At 37.9% G+C, this 22030-nt stretch overlaps 2 protein-coding genes across 4 annotated transcripts in view; one reads left to right on the forward strand and one right to left on the reverse strand.

Annotated features, from left to right (window-relative positions):
* Window positions 1-238: 238 nt before the first annotated feature.
* LOC101737552 (serine/threonine-protein kinase PRP4 homolog) lies at window positions 239-13585 on the forward strand. Of its 3 annotated transcripts, none has more exons than XM_004931317.4 (14): window positions 240-515; window positions 1367-1473; window positions 3336-3419; window positions 4691-4760; window positions 5105-5196; window positions 6097-6216; window positions 7000-7105; window positions 7453-8205; window positions 9026-9139; window positions 9893-10009; window positions 11025-11135; window positions 11430-11540; window positions 12368-12551; window positions 13346-13585. In XM_004931317.4, the coding sequence occupies exons 1-14, from the start codon at window positions 402-404 to the stop codon at window positions 13420-13422; spliced, it is 2160 nt and encodes a 719-aa protein (XP_004931374.2). In that variant the 5' UTR covers window positions 240-401; the 3' UTR covers window positions 13423-13585. The 3 variants fall into 3 exon arrangements, with proteins under 3 accessions (XP_021207057.2, XP_004931374.2, XP_021207058.2); XM_021351383.3 differs by lacking the exon at window positions 1367-1473 and adding an exon at window positions 1223-1319 and having other exon boundaries at window positions 375-515; XM_021351382.3 differs by lacking the exon at window positions 3336-3419 and having other exon boundaries at window positions 239-515.
* Window positions 13586-20030: 6445 nt separating this feature from the next.
* The window catches only part of LOC692865 (CDC42 small effector 2-like protein), a 49676-nt gene continuing 47676 nt past the window's right edge, over window positions 20031-22030 (reverse strand). The window contains 2 exon segments of the mRNA NM_001046710.1: window positions 20031-20235; window positions 21919-22013. Coding sequence (NP_001040175.1) covers window positions 20227-20235; window positions 21919-22013 — 104 coding nt within the window. The 3' untranslated portion in view covers window positions 20031-20226.

Genomic DNA, 22030 nt, shown 5'->3' on the forward strand with positions numbered 1-22030 from the left:
ATTTGAATTATACAGCCTGATTTATACAATCATGCACAAAATTGATGATTATAACTTATGAGTCGAACTGCATTTATGGTTAGGAATAAATTACAAATACAGCGCCCTCGACCCGCATAAAAAAATTTATTTCATTTGATTCGAAGTCGACCTCAATACAATTCACGAATAGATTTTAGCTTTTTAAATTTGAACTTCGTCAATGAGCTGGCAGAAGAGAAAAGTCAAGTTTATTGTTATTCTTTATTCAACTTTCACCTTCTGTCACATTTGATATTTTTTCGGTTTTGTTATACTTGAAAATTCTCTTTTTATGGTTACGAAACTGGAACAAAATTCGTGGAGTCAAAATTGAAACAGTGGGTTGCTCTGATGTCGCGAGATCCATTTGATTATATTCGATGGAGTGTCAGCCAAGCGATAGCAAAAAATTGTTCAAAGTATCGGACTCGAAATGTAAGCGTGCGAGGAAGAAACGGGAGGGACAAGACAACGCCAATGATGAAATATCTAGTGTAAGTTTCTTAGCCAGTAGTATCTGGGCCGTATTATATAATTTGTAACTAAACTAAATTAGAACCGCTTAGATGCTGGTGATAGGAGGTGAACGTCATCTTTTATTAAATCCATGTATAGATAAAATGGTATAGAGAATTTTCTAGTCTAGTTAGGTCTAGTCACACACGGTTCTGTGGCCCCAAATTAAGTTTTACTATGGGAAATATTAAGATACAATTACTAAGAAATATTAAGATATACGATACATACTAAAAATATACTTATTAGAAGACGGGCGTAAAAACGAATATTTGACCGAGGTTTTTTTTTTTATTGCTTAGATGGGTGGACGAGCTCTCAGCCCACCTGTTGTTAAGTGGTCACTGGAGCCCATAGACATCTACAATGTAAATGCCGCCACCCACTCACACATCGGTATAGTTACAACGGCAACGTTCAAACCGAAACGCATTACTGCTTCACGGCAGAAATAAGCAGGGTGGTGGTACATACCCGTGCGGACTCACAAGCTTTCCTACCACCAGTAATTACGCAAATTATATGCGGGTTTGATTTTTATTACACGATGTTATTCCTTCACCGTGGAAGTCAATCGTGAACATTTGTCAAGTTCGTATTTCATTACAAAAATTACCACACCCCTGCGGGATTCGAACACCGTTGCAATGCTAGATACGAATGTAACGGATGTCTTATCCTTTAGGCCACATCGACAAGTGTGAACTGAAGTTCTGCGAAGGCTTTGTTTTGTTGAAAATTGGTTCAAATTGTTTTTACGATGAGGAGTGGGTACCTACATGGTTAGTGATAATTTGAAAATAAAGTTTAAACTCCAGTATATCTCCAGGGCTCCCAAGCTACCATGTGTAGAGTCAATTCTGCCAAGCCAAGCCTACAGGAGTTGTTTGTTGCCCAAAATTCCGAAGGACGGTCTGATGTCAAAAATGTGAAAAGGTTCAGTATATATATCTGTCTGATATTGGATTTTTTTATTGCTTAGCTGGGTGGACGAGCTCACAGCTCATCAGGTGTTAAGTGGCTACTGAAGCCTATGGAACATCTACAACGTAAATGCGCCACCCACGTTGAGATATAAGTTCTAGTCTCAGTATAGTTACAACGGCTGCCCCGCCTTTCAAACCGAAATGCATTACTGCTTCACGCAGAAATAGGTGGGATGGTGGTACCTACCCGTGTAGACTCACAGATGTCCTACCACCAGTAACCAGTGGATTCAACCAAATCTTTATAAATCAATGGTACAGTATTCGGTTTTTCGGTAAGCGTGTCACTCAAACAATGGGTACCTATAATTCACAGTGCTCTAAGATCTTGATCTAAATACTTCTATTATTCAAGAGGATTGTCGCCATTTATTTTCTGAAAATGAATTTAAAAATGAAAAGAACAGTACATATTTTGAGAAAAAGGAAATATTAACCCTTTGACTGCCATGTAGGTCACCGGTGCCCTACGCGGCGCACTGAAGTCATTAAGTCGGTTTCTGTTACTAAGCGTCTGGATTGCCTTCTTTTGTTTTTAATGTATGTTTACACATGGTCTCTGTTTTACTGGTCCGTTTTGTCGGATACGTTTTTTTTCATCGATGGAGCATGGAGTCGTATGAGCCACTTCACATATGGTACAGTATTCAGTGTGCTTAGTGCGAGTTTCTTAACGCTCTCGATAGCGTAAAAGTTAAGCCAATTTTGTATGCAATTGTAACAGCGCCCCTAGCTGCAAACGTACTCAAACGATCCTATTCCGTACTATTATCGACCAGAAGTGAGGTAGTTAACAAAAAGAAATAAATAACACAGAACTGGCCTAATTATATTTCACTGAATTAACAAAACTTCTAACAAAATGATTTCAATTTACTATTAACGAAAACTGTTAAAATTACACAAGTCCCAAACATGTTTCAACAAGAACCGCACACACGAACGCCACGCACAAAAAGAGGCAAAGGCGCAGCGAGGGATCGTTTTTATAGTTTTAGCGCTGGTTCTCGGTCGGGGGTTGCCAGGATTCGGTAACAGTACAAATATGAGCTAACTTTTACGCTATCGAGAACGTTAAAAAACTCGCACTACGCACACAGTATACAGTAAAAAAAAAGATCCGGTAAATTGTGATATTCCGTTTTGTCATCGAATACTGGATGAACGGAATACGTATATCCGTCATGTTTCCGTACGATTTCACCGGATAGAAACTGTGCGGGGGTGAGGGGGCCGGCGGGCGGTGCAGCTAGACAAACAAGTTTAATCCTGGTAGAATAGCGGCGGTATACTACGAATTTGTAGGCAGCGGCTTGGCTCTGCCCCTGGCAGTGCTGGCGTCCATGAGCGACAGTAACTACTTACCATCAGGTGGGCCGTATGCTCGTCTGCCTGCTCGGGCAATAATAAAAAATAAAAATAAAATACATTGCTTGTGAACATCGTATCCAGTAATGAGGGGTACGTTGAACGTTATACGGTGCTTAAGTGTGAACAAAGCATAATTGTTTGCCGTATCCGGTTTTATTCCGTTTTATACCGTTTTATCCGGTATTAAAACTGGTACCGTATACACGGAGACTATGTGTGAACGTAGCCTTAGTCTGAGAAATAGATTCTTTCTCAGTATCTTCAGGTTCGTTTTTCCCAGAGTATACTAGATATTACGGCGCCTTAGTAACATATATCGATATAATTACTGTAAGGCACTGATGACTTACATGACAGTCAAATGGTTAAGGAGCTCATATTGTGCTTCCTTTGACGTACAATTTATATATTACGACGAATCTTACATATGATTCTAAATAGGGAATTGAGCAGTCCATCTTTGGCTCCATCTCCAATGAACGAACATCGATCATTCCGATCACCGAGACGGCATCGACGATCAACGTATGTTTTCTCTGTAGAATCTATACTTCTATACTAATATTATAAAGAGGAAAGATTTGTTTGTTTGGTTGTATTGAATAGGCTCCGGAACTACTGAACCGATTTGAAAAATCCTTTCACTGTTTGGAAGCTACACTATTCCCGAGTGACATTGGCTATAATCTTTTTTGAAAAAAATTAGAGATCCTTACTAAAACTCAAATAATGTAATCCAAGGTGTAAAAAAATTACCAAAAATTTTAATATTCTGTACATCGTGTGCTCTGTGAAAACTATTGATGATAGAATAAAATAATGTAGGTACCACAACTTTGTAGAACACATTATTATTTACAAAAAGTGTCGCGACAGCATATATCTTAACTATTACAGTTATGCCGCAAGAAGTGTTCTTTTATTTAAAAAAACAAAACAACGTCAAATATTGTTGAATTTTTTGTTAAAGACCCGAGCGGAGTCGGAGCGGGCCGCTAGTAATGTGAATAAATAGATAGATTGACCAATGGTTACATTTGTGTTTGTAATATCTTGCCTCCATAACGTGAATGCAGAACTTAGCAGACGTCTGATTTGTCTCTAAAAGATTACTCAGTACAAGCATAAAATCTTGAAATTGGATAGAAAGATTCATGTGACGTAAAAATCGGCATCCGTATTTCTTTAAATATAAATTATTGCTGTTATTACCTATTGATAATGAGCTAATATAGCATGTAGTTTATTTACTCTCACGTTAGCGGGAAATTTGGATTTAGAAATAAATAAGTCAATCACACAATTTTATAAACGCTTATGATGTTTTAGTAGGTTACAGTACATTATAATATTAAAAGTAAAAGGAGGAAAGGAAGCTAGACACTAGGATATAGTAATTACAATATATTCCGAACAAATCCGCCGCAAGACTTGGATCCCGGTAACCGTACTCGTCGAACTCGACAAAGAGGTCGACGTGCAACCTAACCCACGCATCAGCCCGCTGAGTTTCTCGCCGGATCTTCTCAGCGGGATGCGATTTCAATCTGGTAGTAGGTTCATCCGCAAAGCAGCTGCTCTTGAGTAGTTAGGTCGCCTTCGGAGGTGCTCGGGCAGCTGTTAGCAAATCTCACCCCTCCGGGCTGAGTCCTTGCTCGCCCACCTGTCCTGGTAAAACTGTAGAGGCCTTCGGGCCACCAGTAATCAATAAATCCTAAAAAAAATTGGAAAATGTGTAGAAAATGTGTTATTTATTAAACTGGGTATTTTATGTTTTAAATTTAACATAATTTCAGACGGGATGGCATTTCACTTGCTCTGAAAGCTGGAATGGTTTCAACGCCTCGATCCATCTCTCCTAATCAAGTAAGATTTGGAAGTGTGTGCCTGTGTGTGTGAGTGCGTATATGCGTGCGTGTTGGAACGAAGTTCCTTATGGGACGATGCGGAGGGGTACCCTAACCGGGAAAAAACGTCCGTAACATAAGATTTTTATTAGTAATGCACACAGTGTACGACTTAACTTTGTAATAACGTACAAAAAATGACATATTTTTTTATTTTCTTTATACCTCGAATAGAACTTAAAATTAATATTTTTAGAATAAGGAACTTCGTTCCTATCCGGTGTCCCACGACACCACACACCTTTTTATTTTTATTGTTTTAGCTTTGGAAAGCCTTTTCTATTTTATTTTTATAATTTTCAGGAAGGTGACGGCGGCATTGATTCTGTACCTCGAGATCAAGACTCCTTCATTTATGCATTCCTCGAGGAAGCTATTAAAAGGGATAAGAAAAAGTATGCTTCTAATGATGAGAGACCCCGTGAACTATAAGTAGAAATATCTAAATTTGTTTACGAATGATGGAAATTCGAAAAAAATAATTTTGTTTTTTAAATTTTCTCTGTTGATATTTTAACGTGATTTAAAAAAAAAGGTTATTTCCAAAAAGAGTATTGATAAATTAAACTGTATATGTAGCTAGCGAATAAAGAAAAGGGAAAAAATCAGTTGGTGTGAACTCAGTGAGAGGAGAGTTTTCTGGATTTTGACAAGTTGTTCATTCTTTTATATTCCTTAGATGGGTAGACGAGTTCACGGCCCACCTCATGTTGAGTGGTTTCCGGAGCCCATAGACATCTACAACGTTGTGTTTAAATTTTTGATTTCTCTTACACGGCTTTATACCTACCTTAAGTACGTATATCATTGGAAAAATTGACACAATATGCCCACGCAATTTGAATACCGGCACAGTCGCGAGTATACGAATACACCGAGCTTCTCACGTTTAGGCTACGACGTTTTTTTTCATTTACAAAACGTCCACAATAAAAGAGAAAATAGGTACAAAAAAACCTGTTAGGTTTCAACAACTTTAGTCGCTAATTTTGCGTGATTTCAATTGAATATGCAATTTCGAAAAGGGCACATTTCTGAAAATGTAAAACGTTCAGGAAATGAAAAAAACTGATCATTTTCTAAAGCAGTGTAAAATTTAAAATATTAACTTTTGAGATATATTTTAGTGTTAATTAGCAATTGAAAATTACTGGAATTAATATAAAATGGGTGTAGGTAAGCCTCAAAACTACATGTAATATATGAAAAAACGTATTTGACAAAATATGCGACATGTGCCCTTTTCGAAATTGCATATTCAATTATACTACAAGTTAATTATGATTTTCGCTTAGGCAACGACACCGCAGACGTCACGATCGCCATGGAAGCTGCGAGCGAGAAGCCTCCACTCCTAGAGAGCACCGACGTCACCGACATAGACGGGACGACGTGCCTTCTAAAGAACGCGACAAGTAAATACAATAAATATTGGGGCAAAGGGCTATTTCGTTTAAGTTTTATTGCTTAGTTGAGTGGACGAGCTCACAGCCCACCTGGTGTTAAGTGGTTACTGGAGCCCATAGACATCTACAATGTAAATGCCGCCGACCATCTTGAGATATAAGTTCTAAGGTCTCAAGTATAGTTACTACGGCTGCCCCACCCTTCAAACCGAAACGCATTACTGCTTCACGGCAAAAATAGGTTGTGGTACCTACCCGCGCGGACTCACAAGACGTCCTACCACCAGTAATTACGCAAATTATAATTTTGCGATTTGATTTTAATTACACAATGTTATTACTACACTGTGGAAGTCAATCACGATCATTTGTTAAGTACCTACGTATTTCATTAGAAAAATTGGTACCCGCCTGCGGGATTCAAACACCGTTGTATCGCTAGATACGAATGTAACGGACTCCTTTAGGCCACCGACGACTTTGGTAACCGGTGACATTTCGGTTAATACTCGATATATATATTTGTAATTAAAGATGCGTTTTATTTGGTATTCGCATCAACAATTCGTTGTTTTTAATTGAATATCAATTATATTTACTATATTCATATAGCTGAAGAAGTTATTTTGTCTTGATATTTTTTCCCAAATTTAAATTTTAAATGGCTCTTCTGTGAAATTACACAAAATGTTGCTTTAACCAAATCGTCTTTAAATCGTCGAAATTGTATCTAAACAAACGTAATGCAAATATTGAAGTTCACGGTAAAAAAATTATGAACTGGATTTTCAGGCCAACTAAGGACGTATCTCCGTCGCCGGGGATTGATCAGACTGCACTTTTCGAGACATTTGCGAAATTGTGCGCTCAGATGAACGATAAGAAAATATTTCCAGTGGTAATAATGCAAGTTTTTATTTTAATTGCTTACATGGTTGGACGAGCTCACAGCCCACCTGGTGTTAAGTGGTTACTGGAGCCCATAGACATCTACAACGTAAACGCGCCACCCACCTTGAGATATAAGTTCTAAGATCTCAGAATAGTTACAACGGCTGCCGCATCCTTCAAACCGAAACGCATTACTGCTTCACGGCAGAAATAGGCGGGCTGGTGGTACCTACCCGCGCGGACTCACAAGACGTCCTACCACCAGTAAAAAGTGTGCACCAGAAGTGCATTCGTTGTTACAAAACTGTTTAAATGTTTGCCATTGAATTGACTCAATTTCGGGTTCTGTTACAGCCACGAACGCAAAGTCACAAATCTCTACAGTGTGAAGTGACGCGACGCGACTCTTACAACGTTGACCGGAGCCACGAGCGATACAAGAGCCACGATAGATCTAGGGACAAGATCGAGTCGAACCGATCGAGGTGTCACGATATCTATCCAGATGTATCTCGAAGCAAGGGTAGAATCGACGAACGGATTATCGATAGATGCGCCTCGTGCTACTCGAAAGATATTCCCAAGTATGCGAGCAAATTAGCAGTGAAGCATTCAAAAATGGAGAACGAAGATCGATATCCCGGACGCGACAGTCCCAGGAGCGAGTACGAGCGTTACAGGCAACCGGAGCGAGACACAGACTATGCAGATAAACGAAGATATTTTGAACAGAAAGCTTCTAGGAGCTTTGAGGTGAATCGAAATGATGATAGATGCAGACGGACGTCCAGGAGTGATAACACTAGGAGATACGACGAGGGAAGCGATTGTAAGAGATACGTTGGAAGAGATGGCGAGAGGGACAGGAAGTATGATGAGAGAAAATACATTGAGAGATCCAAGTATTGTGATAGAAAACCGATTGAAAGTCGTCTGTCTGTCGCCGAACAGAGAAGCAGGAGGAACTATGATAGAAACTCTGTGGAATCTCGCGAGGACGAAGGCAGGGATAGATACTCGGAGAGAGAAAGAGATTCGGGGCTTAGTGTGGCAGATGGAGAGACGAGCACTGCGAGCGGGAAAAGTAATTATTTGAGATTTGTCAAGGTTCGTTTTGTTTCCAAAGACTTAAACAATAACAAATTTAGTTAAAGCCAGCAGCAGACTGCAAGTTGGACAAGCCTTTTAGGGTCTGGGATTTGTATCACGTCATGTACACACAGTTAATATAATATAATAATTGCGAGAAGTTATAAAATGGCGAGCTTAACTCAACAATTGAGTTATCTACCAGTTAACCGTTCTTAAAGAGGGAGAGCTTTACAAAAGTGGGTAGAAGAGTACAATCTAATCAATATTGATACAATACACAATAATAATAATAATAATATACACTATAAAAAAAAAAAACACTAATACATAACATGATGATGATCATGATGCTACGTGTTTAGGTATTATTCTTAAACTAAAGAATCCCTTGTTTTTCCACAAACGTCCGATTCCCTTGCCGAAATAAGTATCAGGAAGGGGCTAGACCTGGCTTTAGCTGGCAAACTGCTGGACAACGCTGAATAAAGCATTTTGTTTGATTATAATATGTCCATTTCGTGCAAAGGTATATCCAAGTGTTATTCGAATAAGTCCTATTTCTTCCATCTTCGATATTTGGCGTTTGGGGCCAGATAATTATATTTATTAAATAAATATATTTGATGCTAAAAAATTCTATTATCACATTAAGTTCCTTCTTCAAACTTCTTCAAACGAGGCTTGTGGAGAGTACTTAAGAGTAGGCAGCGGCTTGGCTCTGCCCTTGACATTGCTAATGTCCATGAGCGACGGTAACCCCTCACCATCAAGTGGGCCGTGTGCACGTCTGCCCACAAGGGCAATAAAAAATTTATAAGAATATTTTTGTTTTTAGCAAGAAATCACAGAGCAAAGGGAAGCGATGGATAAAATGATGAAATTGTGGAAGGAACTAATGAGGTGCTTTAAAGGGGTCTCACAAACTCCAGGACCAGATAAAAGTGTTCATGTTAGTTTTATTGGAGCTTTGTCTATCTACGTTAAACGATGATCACGCTTTTGTTACAAGCTTTTATCATTAATGTTTGCTTCACAGTGACGTTTTCACCACCCACATTAGCTACTCTTGTTACTTTCCGTGTTGTATTAATATTTGTTTAACGTAACTGTTTCTTGGTATTATTTATCTATTTAGTTCATCTTCATGTTTGAGAACGGTTCTCTTAAATCCGCAATTAAGTTGATTGGCATTTGTTTTTTTATGAAATAATAAAAAAAAGTGTTATGTGAAGACGATATATTTAGTTTGCTATTGTATAAACATTGAGAAATTAATGGTAAATGTTGATAAAATGGTAAATGGTGGCACCCTTGCCATTTTTAGTTTTTATCGTAACAGCAAAAATATAAATTTTCACGATTTGATCCGGCTCGAAGAACCAAAAATGTTAGTTTTGTTCCGTAGGTACCACCACCCTGCCTATTTCTGCTGTGAAGCAGTAGGTAATGCGTTTTAGTTTGAACGGTTTGGAATAGCCGTTGTACTGTAAAAACTAAAACTCATGTTTCAAGGTATGTCGCGGCATTTACTTTGTAGATGTCTATGGGCTCCGATAAGCACTTAACAATCAGGTTGGCTGTGAGCTCATCCAAACACCGAAGAAATAAAATAAAAAAGGGCAAGATTATCGAGACAGACGCGTTATAATTGTGAACACATTGCAATAGCGCAGTAGTGTAACCAAATTGTATGCGCGTTTAGGAGTCCGCGTCCAATGTCCGCGAGTCGGCAGCGGCGCACCTGCGGCTGTGGCGCGAGTGCATGCGGCGCTACGAGACTGTCGCCAGAGACGTGGGAGACACTGACGCCAGACTTATGGTTACCACATACCACGCATTGCTTAATCTTTGTTTTTTTACTACCCACGTAACCCCCCAACCCCCTTGTCACCCACGTAACGTCACAATACTCAACCCGCGTCCACCCAATGCTGAGTGTTGGTCTCATAGAATGCACCACATTTTCTTCTAATCCACAGTCTAATCCACCATCCTTCTAAGCACAGATAACCCCCACTGATAAACTTGGGGGTTATCTGTGCTTCTACGTAATGTAACGTGTACCAATAATCGGCTCTACAGAAATGATACTTGTCTTGTAAAACGGCTACATCATTGTTCGAATCTAAAATTTTGATGAGCAATCAGAAGGAAGATGGTCAATGTGAGCCGCCAATATCGACAGCAAATGAAAATTATTGGCGATCCTACGTGGTCATTGTCTCAAATTCATTTCCAACAGCACAAGTGCTGCGAAATTCAGATAAAAACATAAATAGTATGTAGTGGAAATAAAAATTATATATTTTTTTGGCATACCCTCAGAATACCCTTTTTTTCATTATTATTATTATTATTTTAAACTGTATATTTTGACTTGTTTTTTCGATTATAGTAAATATTTTTAATTATTTAAAAAAAATATATATATTTGAGAAAAAACAAAAAAAAAACCCGCTGAGTTTGTTTCGCCGGTTCTTCTCAGGACTGTGGCTTTTTTTGGAACCGGTGGTAGAGTTAACATTGTTATTTTTATTTTGACATTCAACAAGTATGTTATACTGACATCTAAGTTGAAATAAATGATTTTGAATTTTGAATTTGAATGTTAGGCCAAAGTAATACAATTATACGGCCTTTGATAGGAATAAATTATACAATAACATTGCGTTGAGTTATTGAGTTAGATAGATAAATAAAGTCCAATACAAGTCTTTATTACTTTAAATTATAATACACATATAAATATAAGCACGATTACAAATTGCGTCTATGAATTTTTTTATCGAATATTTAAAGAAACACAATGTATTGTTTTATTTTTTATTTAACAGGAAGAAATAAACAAGCAACGCTCCGAGATGGCAGAGATGGCGTCGATGTGGCAGGAGTGCTTGCAGCGCTATCGAGACATGAGCAACGATTTCAATAACTTAAAACAGAAGGTATGCTTAGATGGGTGGACGAGCTCACAGCCCACCTGGCATTATGTGGTTACTGGAGCCCATAGACATCTACAACGTAAATGCGCCACCCACCTTGAGATATAAGTTCTAAGATCTTAGTATAGTTACAACGGCTGCCCCGCCCTTCAAACCGAAACGCATTACTACTTCACGGTAGAAATAGGCAGGGCAGTGGTACCTACGCGGGCGGACTCAAAAGACCAAATTTTGAATTTACCAATAAAAACAAGATAAAATTCTTGTTAGAATAATTTTCATTAATTGTATTGACAGTTAACAACACCGGAAAGTCCAACTCGTTTACCGGCGCCTCCCGCGACGTGTGCCGAGGGCGAGGTCAATGCACCCGCTGCGCCGTACCGTGTACCGACAAACTACCCACAAGTAAGATTAATTCGCATACACTGTCACATCACCTTTGGTTTTTCTCACTGTGTTACAATTTGTATTTGGTAGGTTTTTGATAGATACAATTAATTAATTGTAAACTGGTTGGTTTGGTGAGTTTGTACATCGTGAGCTGTGTATAATGAGTAGAGGTCGGAGTAGGTAGATTGATTTAAGGTCGTTGACGTCAAACGTAGAGGATAATATGGATATGCCTCCAAAATACCGGAACTTCATATTTATTGTGATATTTGTTCCGGAATTTTGAAATTACCATGAATCTGTGTTTAAGGTGAAAAACGTATTAATAATATTAATCTACGCTACCAATACTAGCTAATGGTGAAAGAAATCAGTATTTTATTTTATAAAAAAACACCTTGGAATAGTTACACCGTATTTTGTCCCTTTCTGTTTAATTAGAAATGACGCTTGTCAGTATGAGACAAAACTTAGACAGGGCTTTTTGTTACTTTATCTCATAAATATAGAAATTGTATCCGATGAGAATTAAAGAATTTTTTTTTTCAATTAAAGATATATTATAATTATGGATAAAATGGCATGTCCATATTATAATTTCTTGACGCAAGTATATAATCAATCTACCCACTCCGACGACTGATAATGAGCGACCATGGTCTGGCGTATTATCAGATTTTCATTAGTGATACATTGACGACATTTTGGTACCCTCTGCGAAATGTCTAGAAATGCAATTTTTTGACAACTTTTATTTATTAAAAAATATATTTATGTAGCTGTCAAGCAATAATAGACATGTGAATGTTTCCCGATGCTGGTGTGTAATTTGTGTATTCCAGTTCCAGGCGGCCGGTCGTGGGGCGTGGGCTGGGAGCGCGGGTCCGGGGTCGGCGCTGCGGGGGCGCGCGTCGGTGCCGCCGTGGTGGTGGGGCGAGCCGCCGCGCTCCCCGCGCAGACGCTCCTCGCCGGACTCCCGCGGCTCCGGCGGCTCCCGGGAACGGAGGCACCGACATAAAGATAAAAGTAACTATAGTGGAATTATTTTGTCCGTGCAATTTGCGTCATAAAAAATCGGAGCGATGAAGCGAGTATTTCGCTCTCTCTTCCACTCACGAGCCTTATGGACGGGCATAGTGATGCGCATTATTGTTGTCCATAAGCGTTATCGATAGTGTATTTAGTTTTGTCAGTTTGTGGGTTAGTGATAAAAATGAAAGTAAAAATCACTAATCGAACACTACATTAGTAGGTGGTAGGACCTCTTGTGAGTCCGCACGGGTAGGTACCACCACCCTGCCTATTTCTGCCGTGGAGCAGTAATGCGTTTCGGTTTGAAGGTTGGGGCAGCCGTTGTAACTATACTTGAAAGCTTAGAACTTATATCTCTAGGTGGGTGACGGCATTTACGCTGTAGATGTCTATGGGCTCCAGTAACCACTTAACACCAGGTGAGCCGTGAGCACGTCCAACCATCTATGCAATAAAAAAAGGCAGCGGCTTGGCTCTGCCCCTGGTATTGCTGACGTCAATGAGCGACGGTAACCACTTATCATCAGCTTGCACGGGCAATAAAAAAAACTTCAACCAGAATAAGGTTATTTGGTAGTTACTAATATCGTGCGCAATATAGTGATGTATCTATCTAGCAAAAAAATAAAATTCTGAAAACTGGAACAACTATATAATTGTTACTAGTTTTTATGAATCAGTATCCATTTAAAAATTGTTGTGTTAATGATGTTAATTGGTTTACAATCTGTACAGCTCTGTTATCCACTGACGATATAAGTTTGATTTTTAATTTATCTCGTTTTCAGATGAGTCCCGTTACAAGGAAAAGTCCAAACCGAGTGGGGCTCGATCAGAGCACAGACACAATAATAGGAAGAGATGAGCGAACCACAAACACGCAATAAAGTATATAAAAAAAAACAATATTTTTTAAGTGTTAACGTGCATTTGTTTTCGATAATTTATACTGTCAAGTTTTGGATATTTGTAACTATTAATTTTTTAAATACCTGTTTTAGTCACTAATAAATATGATTGAAAATCCATTGGGTGTTTTTTTTTTATAGTTTCTGCCTTTTTTGACTTTCCTTTTACTACCTATTTGCTAGTAGTCTAAGAGGCTATTCCAGCTTTTTGCGTATGTGTAGGTGAGCTCACGGGCTCAATCTAAGAGAATTTGCTAACACTAGCAAGGACTGTGGTTCGCAGAATCTACCACCAGATTGGAATTGCGACCTTCTTGAAAGATCTGACGAGAAACTCTGGTATAAAAATGCTTTACGTGCACTCCTCATATCGTTGCTACAATAACTAATTTGAGAGTATAATTCTTCGTATCGTGTCGAGAACCTATTGGACTATTAGTTTTATTTTGATTCTAAATAGGCGAAAATATTTCCTTCATTGTGAAAGTCTGATGTGATTCAAGAGCGAATTTTATTCGTTAATTAAAAAATTAATTATATCTGCCTCCGGGATTTCAATATCGGCATAAGATGAAATAAAGAGTACACTGTATAGAGTATATAGTAAATACAGATGAATGAAATGGACATGTGGCATCCCTGCAAATATTTCAAAGTTTTAACGTCACATATCACCTCGACACTAGATAGATCATCGAAGCAAGTTGTAGCGGAGAACTTCTTTCACCGCTTCAAATTGCCGGAACGATGTTTGGGAACTACTCTTGAGTTGTTAGGTCTCCTTTGGAGGCGCTCGGGTAGCTGTTAACAAATCCCACCCCTCCTGGTTGAGCCATTGCTCGTCCACCTGCCCTGGTAAAACTGGAATTTTTTTTTGATGGTAAGAGTAATAAAACATAAAATTATATATTTTCACGTTCTTTATTAGAACAAATCCGTTATAAACTGTCTATACAATAATATGTAAACATGTAAACACATCACGAATTCGCTTATCAGTACTTTGTCGTTTTAACCAAAAAACGGCAAAATCTTTTCAAAAAAACTCTGTGTTACATAATAAAATTCGTCAGACAAATACAATACGATATTTTAGGCCGTCAGCGCAAAAGTGGTTAGGCCACAATTCATATTCGTGCTTATTTATTGCAATTTATTTAAAACATAATAAATTTTGATGCAACATCCGCCTATCCCTAGTTTCATCCGTAGATAACAGATGACTCTGTAAACATAATTTTAACGCGTATTTTTTTTACCTACGAAGTATTGTAAAGGATTAATTAACCTTCGAACTTCATCATCTCCATACTAACTACGGTAAGCTTAGGCCATTTTTGCGCTGACGGCCTTATTTGTGCTAATATTCTACGTCATACGTATTATCGCATAATATGTAATAGTCTATTCAACTAATTAATAACATGAAATGTTTTTCTTCATGAATTCTACTGCTGACAGACGAGTGGGTTAAACCCTATTGCTTAGTGTTTATCTGGCCCGTTTCTTCAAGACGGTCCTTCGTGCAAACGATTGTTAGTAGCCCATCATTCTAAAGAGTCTAAAAGTTGTATTAATGCAATAGAAACAGCAATTTGTGTTTGGGCGAAAAAATCGCTCCCGTTTTTTTTTAATCTCTTAATATTTCCAACAAATCACTAACGGTGATGACCCGTGACCGCACGACCATTAAGTACCTACGTTTTTTATAAAGTAATATAATAACTTCAAAACTAACTTAAGTTTTCGCGATCTTGAATGGCCAAGCAATATATTTTTATTAGAATTACCGAGACGGAAGTTTATCCCATTAAGATCCCGATATACAGAATGTCTGAAAATGGCTATATCGATTCTTATTAATATACATACATCCAAATTTCATTAACTTGGTGGCATTTATCAAAATATTTCATTCTATTTTTGCAGTAACCAATACTGTTTTGTAACGCCATCTAGTATAATTCTGTGGTAACAATTCATATTACTAATATGCATAAATTCTGCCGTTTTGATACAAAACAAAGGAGTAGCCATTGTGTCACTAAAGAACGTATGCATGAAAACACATATCCCTTAGACATAATGTACTATAATTTGCAGGTAAGTGACAAATGACTCATAAAATAGCAATGTCTCATCACCTTCGTATACCAGCCCGCCACCGTGTAACCTGCCTTCGATGACTCATTTGTTTTTATCGATAATGGCGCTGCTCCCGCGCAACATGCTCACCGCCCTAGTCGGGCTATGTTTTATGACCCAAACTGCACGGACAAAATAATTCTACTATAGGTATATAGTAATTACGAGACTACTTCAGAAATCTACGAGATGGCGTTATAAAGCATGTTTTTATCGTGTCTAAAATTGTGTTTTTTTTTTGTAAAGAGATAAAAGGATAGGGGTAAACTTTAAAAACAACATTTCCGATCCTGCGGACAGAATGGAAAGCAGTCGACGTCGCCCAAAACACGTCATCTCGGATCCTCCCGATCCACTAACGGTGCTTCTAGGTACTTCAAGCACCGGTCACTGTTCTCGTCGAACCCGTCGCTTGCGACGAAGGGCTCGACGAGTAAATTAACTCCCAGACACAGCCCACTGAGTTTCTCGCCGGATCTTCTCAGTGGGTCGCGTTTCCGATCCGGTGGTAGATTCTGCGAAGCACGGCTCTTGCTAGGGTTCGTGTTAGCAACGTCATCAGGTTTGAGCCCCGTGAGCTCACCTACAAACGTTAGGGTTACGCTGAAATAGCCTCTCAAGGCTCTCAGCTTAGGTAGGAAAAAAGAAAAAAAAGAAAAAAATAATAATTAAAAACAAAACTTGATTAGAATCGTTTCAGAGATGCAAAAAATACATATAATAATCACGTGTTTAATATATTAGAAGAGATAGATTTATAAAACTATAATATATTATGCGATAATACGGCCAATAAAATAACTACTATGGAAGAATATTTTGTGCCAATGACCGCGTGAATAAGTGAATTGAACTACATTTTCTTGGCGTCAAATTTTTCATTTAAAAACAGTCTATTCGGGAATCAATGGCTAATGATATTGTCATTGACAATGAATAAGTAAACTTGAAGAGATAAGTTACATTTTTTTTTTGTAAGGTCTGTATGCTTAGTGCGAGTTTTTTAACGTACTCGATAGCGTACGAGTTAGCCCAATTTTGTATGCAGTTGGAACAGCGCCCCTAGCGGCAAACGTAGGCGAACGATCCCCTTCCATACAAATATGAGCTAACTTTTACTTTTTACATTAAAAAACTCGCACTAAGCACAGTTATTCAAATATAACCAACATTATTATCCTACCGAATTAAAATAACCCTATTAGGGAATGTACCCATACTACGTGACCCGTTTGGGGGGGGGAGTCTTTAAAATACTACGGTCAGTCACGGGACCGTTGCTTGTCTCAGGTTTTTGTCACGTAGTCGATTTTAGTGAGAGAAATCTCGTATTTTTTCGACCTATATTCGAATATAGCGCGAACCAAATTATTATAATTTTTATTTTTTATTTTTGCGTGTTTTATGATTAAAAAAACGAAAAAAATTGGTCACGTAGTATGGGTACGTTCCCTTAATGCAACAGAATGAAAATGCGTAAATACGATTCACTTATAACACGGTCGTATCACATGCGTAATTCAATTAATTATTCGTTTGTATATGAAATATATTTGCATTTCAGTCTCCTGTATAAACTCTCCAGTCATTCGATGCCCAAAAAACGTTCGGGCAAGAAGACTGTACACACATATGGACGTACACATAATCAAATACTGCCCTGAGAAGTGTAACATTTCTTTGACATAGAACTGATAGAACTGTCATGTCAATGTTTAAGAAGTATCAATCAATATAGGTAATTTTTTTTATTGCACTAAACGCGTTAGGTGATTCTGATGATTCTAGTTTTTTTTATTGCTTAGATGGGTGGATGAATTCACAGCCCACCCGGTGTTAAGTGATTACTGGAGCCCATAGACATCTACAACGTAAATGCGCCACCCACCTTGAGATATAAGTTCTAAGATATAGTTACAACGGCTGCCCCACCCTTCAAACCGAAACGCATTACTGCTTTACGGTAGAAATAGGCAGGGTGGTGGTACCTACCCGTGCGGACTCACAAGAGGTCCTACCACCAGTATAATTAATTATTGCATTCTGTATGAATACGGCAGCTAAAATGTTAACAAATGTTTAAAGTCTCTATTTAACAACTGATTTTAATAACATCTTTTAAAATACCCGAATATGATCACCATATTTCCACTAGCTTATAGTATACAGAAATTGTTTGTAAGCAAATCAAATTTTATGAGAAGTCCATATAAAATTTCACCGGTAGTTGATAATAATTTGTTTTATCACACTTCTTAAGACAGTAAGTAATCTTTAATTAACTATAATATTATATATAATAAAACTATGAATATTCTAAAGTTTATGAGAATATTTTGACTAAAAATACACAATTGACGATAAAATTACGTCAAATTTTTTTTGTATACAAAAAAGTAGATATTTTCGAGAAAAAATCGGGTTCTTAAATTAGGTTCAATAGTGGAGTGATTCGACTAATTGGATTTGTAATTTAACACGACAACAAGAATAATTGCGTGAAAGTACACGAGCTTAATATGTCAAAGGTAAAGCAATGTCTCAAATCGACTCAAATAGTTCAAAATGTTTAGAAAAACCAACAAGGTTTTCTAAATTAAAAATTTCTACCATACTAAGATACTATCCCGTGTTATTTAATATAAACATGGCTGCCAGAACCAAACACCATTGTAATCCTCGAGGGCTAGACGAGTAAATTAACCCATAGACACAGCCCACTGAGTTTCTCGCCTGATCATCTCAGTGGGTCGCGTTTCCGATCCGGTGGTAGATTCTGCAAAGCACTGCTCTTGCTAGGGCCAGTGTTAGCAACACTCCCGGTTTGAGCCCCGTGAGCTCACCTACACGTCAAGGAGAAGCTGAAATAGCCTCTCAAAGCTATCAGCATAGGTATCAAAAAAAGAAAGAACCGCTCCGTCACACTAATGAAAACGTGTATTTACGATTACAACTACAAATAAAGGCCACGCATGCTTGTACTTTGTCGGCTTGGTAAGTACATATTTTATGAAGAGCAGGGCTGTCCAAACAACAGCCCGTTTTCATGCTACCCGCGACCCATATTTTAATCAGAAAATAGTTTTGGATATAAATAGTTTGGATAATAGAATACTTTGACAAAGCATGTAATGAATGTTTGGTATTATTTATCTTTATTCTTGTAACATTCCATTCCCATGACATAATTTCAAAGTTTTTAATATTACTGGGGGAATTCTGGAAGCTATTAATTACCCTGTATTTTTTTAAGTTATTTTTATTAATTGTTTTTCTCTGCGGCCCTCCAGCTTTTGTAGTAAATTTAATTAGCCCGCAAAGGTATGTACTTTGCCCTAATCTAGAGGGTAGGTAGCTGGCGTACGCACCACGCACCAGGACAACGACCCTGTGCGTCAACTGAATTTAGTCTTAGATTGCATTTAATGTAAAACTTTTTTTTTTCTCTATTATCTTATTTAAAGTGTTGTCCGGTCCAAGGTTCCGTTACAAAACGGTCTTAGATGTTATAAATTCAAAGACAATCTCATCTTAACGGATAGTAATTTATGATAAAACCATTGTTCCTTCGTTGAGTTGCCTCGAAGAGCCCTTAACTATTCCCATTAAGTTTAAGATATTTCGTAGTTAAAATTCTATTTCAAATATTTGGTAACGAATTTTTATGTACAATGTACATAACTGCTATTGTATGTTGTCGTGGAAACCAAATTTTGTATATTATTTACGTAAATGTCAACAAATTGAGAACGAACCGCCGGAGTGAGTACACAATCTTAAAGGTTTTTATTATTAAATATATATTATAACTTATATAATGACTGTATCGATATGCAGGTATGTGCAATTACAATTTTTTCACATTGAACTGTAAACTTGAGTTTTTGTTTTTTAATTCTTATCCCTGTTGTTGTTTTTTTTGATTACTGATATTGTTTTGCGGTTTTTAATTGGCTTTTATTACTTTAAGACCGTCAGTTGTTTTATTGAATCTAAAGTAAAATGGCGGGAATTCGTTGAGAGTTTTTAGAAGGATCGCGAAGCCGTATCCAGCCATTTAATTTCCAATTAGTTTTCTTTTATTCTTTTTAGAACGGGCTCCGACAAAATTAATACAAAACGTCACTCGTCCCGCCAAAAACAGCTGTAGTTGCCAGGATAAAAAAAAAGTATTGATGCGATTTCATATTTCAATCTCATCTCGATCGTAATGTTGCAAGCTAATATGCGTTTAATTAACATTAATTTCACGGTTTCTTTTCCAATACAAAAAAAAAAAAAAAAGTTACAAAAACCGTAAAACACCTTCAACGAACCGGTACAATCGTAACTTAAACACACAAAGGAACTTAATTAATGTAAATTCAAATAACTAACTAAATTAAATTCATAGTCCCCAAAACGTAATTTTTTTTTTTTAAACAAATATAATAATAATATAGGTAACGTTACAATTTCGTTTAGATTTTTTTTATGGTCTTCCTATACATATACACAACAAGAGGTTAAACTAAACTTAAAATAAATACGTTTAATTAGATCATAATAAGACACACCGTCCTTCTGCCACTCTCGACTCTGTTTTGTCACTATGGTCCTTGATGGTGCGATGGGCATCAGTAAACCTGGAATATTTACAAAGAATACAATTTAATATGTAGTCGCGTATGCACTGCGGTTAGGCGAGGACATGATGACATGGGACAACATCGTGAGGTCGAAACTCGTGGATGGAGTTGGTCCCTGCCCCTCTACATTAGGGGAATGGCTGAAGCACACAATACTTTTTTGTTTTTTTTTTTTTTCTCCAACCTATGCTGATAGCCTTGAGAGGCTATTTCAGCTTCGCCCTACGTAGGTGAGCTCACGGAGTTCAAACCAGAAGTGTTGATAACATAGAGCAGTGCTTCGCAGAATCTACCACCAGATCGGAAACGCGACCCACTGAGAAGATCCGGCGAGAAACTCAGTGGGTTATGTTTATGGGTTAATTTACTCTTCGAGCCCTTCGTCGCAAGCGACGGTTTCGACGAGGACAGTGATCCGTGCTTGAAGTACCTAAAAGCACCGTTAGTGTATTGGGAGGATCCGTAATGACGTGTTTAAGGCGAAGTCGAGTGTTTACCATTCGGTCCACAGGATCGGTTATTAACACACACTACAGCTAACCGTATTCGTTATATCGGCTAGTCCCCGTTTGGAAGACTACTTCACTAAACCGTAAAAACTATATTCGTTTAATAAATACTTGTAATTTACGCCTAACCTAAGGTAAGTTCACTTATTGCAAAACTATTTTTCCAATGAAAAAAGACACAAAGTGTGTTGCTTAGATGGGTGGACGAGCTCACGGCCCATTGGTGTTAGGTAGTCACAGGAGTCCATAGACATCAACGCAAATGCCGCTATGAGACATGAGTTTTACGTCTTCGTTTTTACAGCGGCTGCCCTAGTCTTCAAGCCGAAACGCATTACTGCTTCGCGGCGGAAATAGGCAGGGTGGTGGTACCTACCCGTGTGGACTGACAAGACGTCCTACCACCAGTATAAAGTGTGCTTCACTTAAAGTTGTGCTTTTTTTTCTGCATCATGAATCTAAGCCACTAAAGCTTTAACTACCCTGGTAATTTTAAATTGCTTAATTATTATTAAGACGATGGGCTGACGACATAAACGAAACAATAGGAAAGGTCTGGCATACTATCGGCAAGGACAGAGATATCAGTGGAAAGGACTAGGGGAAGCCTTCACTCGAGGAGGGGTCCATATCCAATAACAAAAACTAACTCTTACTAACCCATAGACAATAAACAAAAAATTATTAACTAACTAAACATGAACAAACAAAACCACATTTGCAATGAAAAGTAAGAATAAGGATTTTTTTTTTATTATTATCTATTTTTTACGCGCTGGAGTTCGAGATAAATAAAAATTCTACCGAAGTATAAATTGAAATTGTAGCACTTAGAACACCTAAAGAACACTTAAAATTTCTTAATTCACTTCTTCTGCTTCGCTTCAGGCAATTCGTTCGCTGTTTCGCTTCGAGTAGTTCCAATTACTAAACAACTGCGTGCTAGCTCTGCAACGCTTTTATAGTCGATACGACACCCCTAGAATCGTCGAGAGTATTCCAGACAAGTCGAGTATTGTGTGTTTCCGCTGTCTGACAATAGATGGCGTTGTACGTCTCAAGCGTTTTAGATGCTACTAGATCCTTCGATGTTCGTTACGGCTATTCGGCGATAGATGGCGTTACTCTTACCGGCGTAACTTAATTACTATTAATGATTTATGTTAATTACCTTGACGCCGTACGCCATTTCGTATCCACCTTTACTCTGCATCTGGTTCTGCATAGAGTGGAGAAGCGACGCCGGAATGTCGACATCCGTTGACCCTGAAATACGGTAGGTT

The sequence above is a fragment of the Bombyx mori genome, chromosome 7, assembly GCF_030269925.1.
Source record: "Bombyx mori chromosome 7, ASM3026992v2".
NCBI lineage: Eukaryota > Metazoa > Arthropoda > Insecta > Lepidoptera > Bombycidae > Bombyx > Bombyx mori.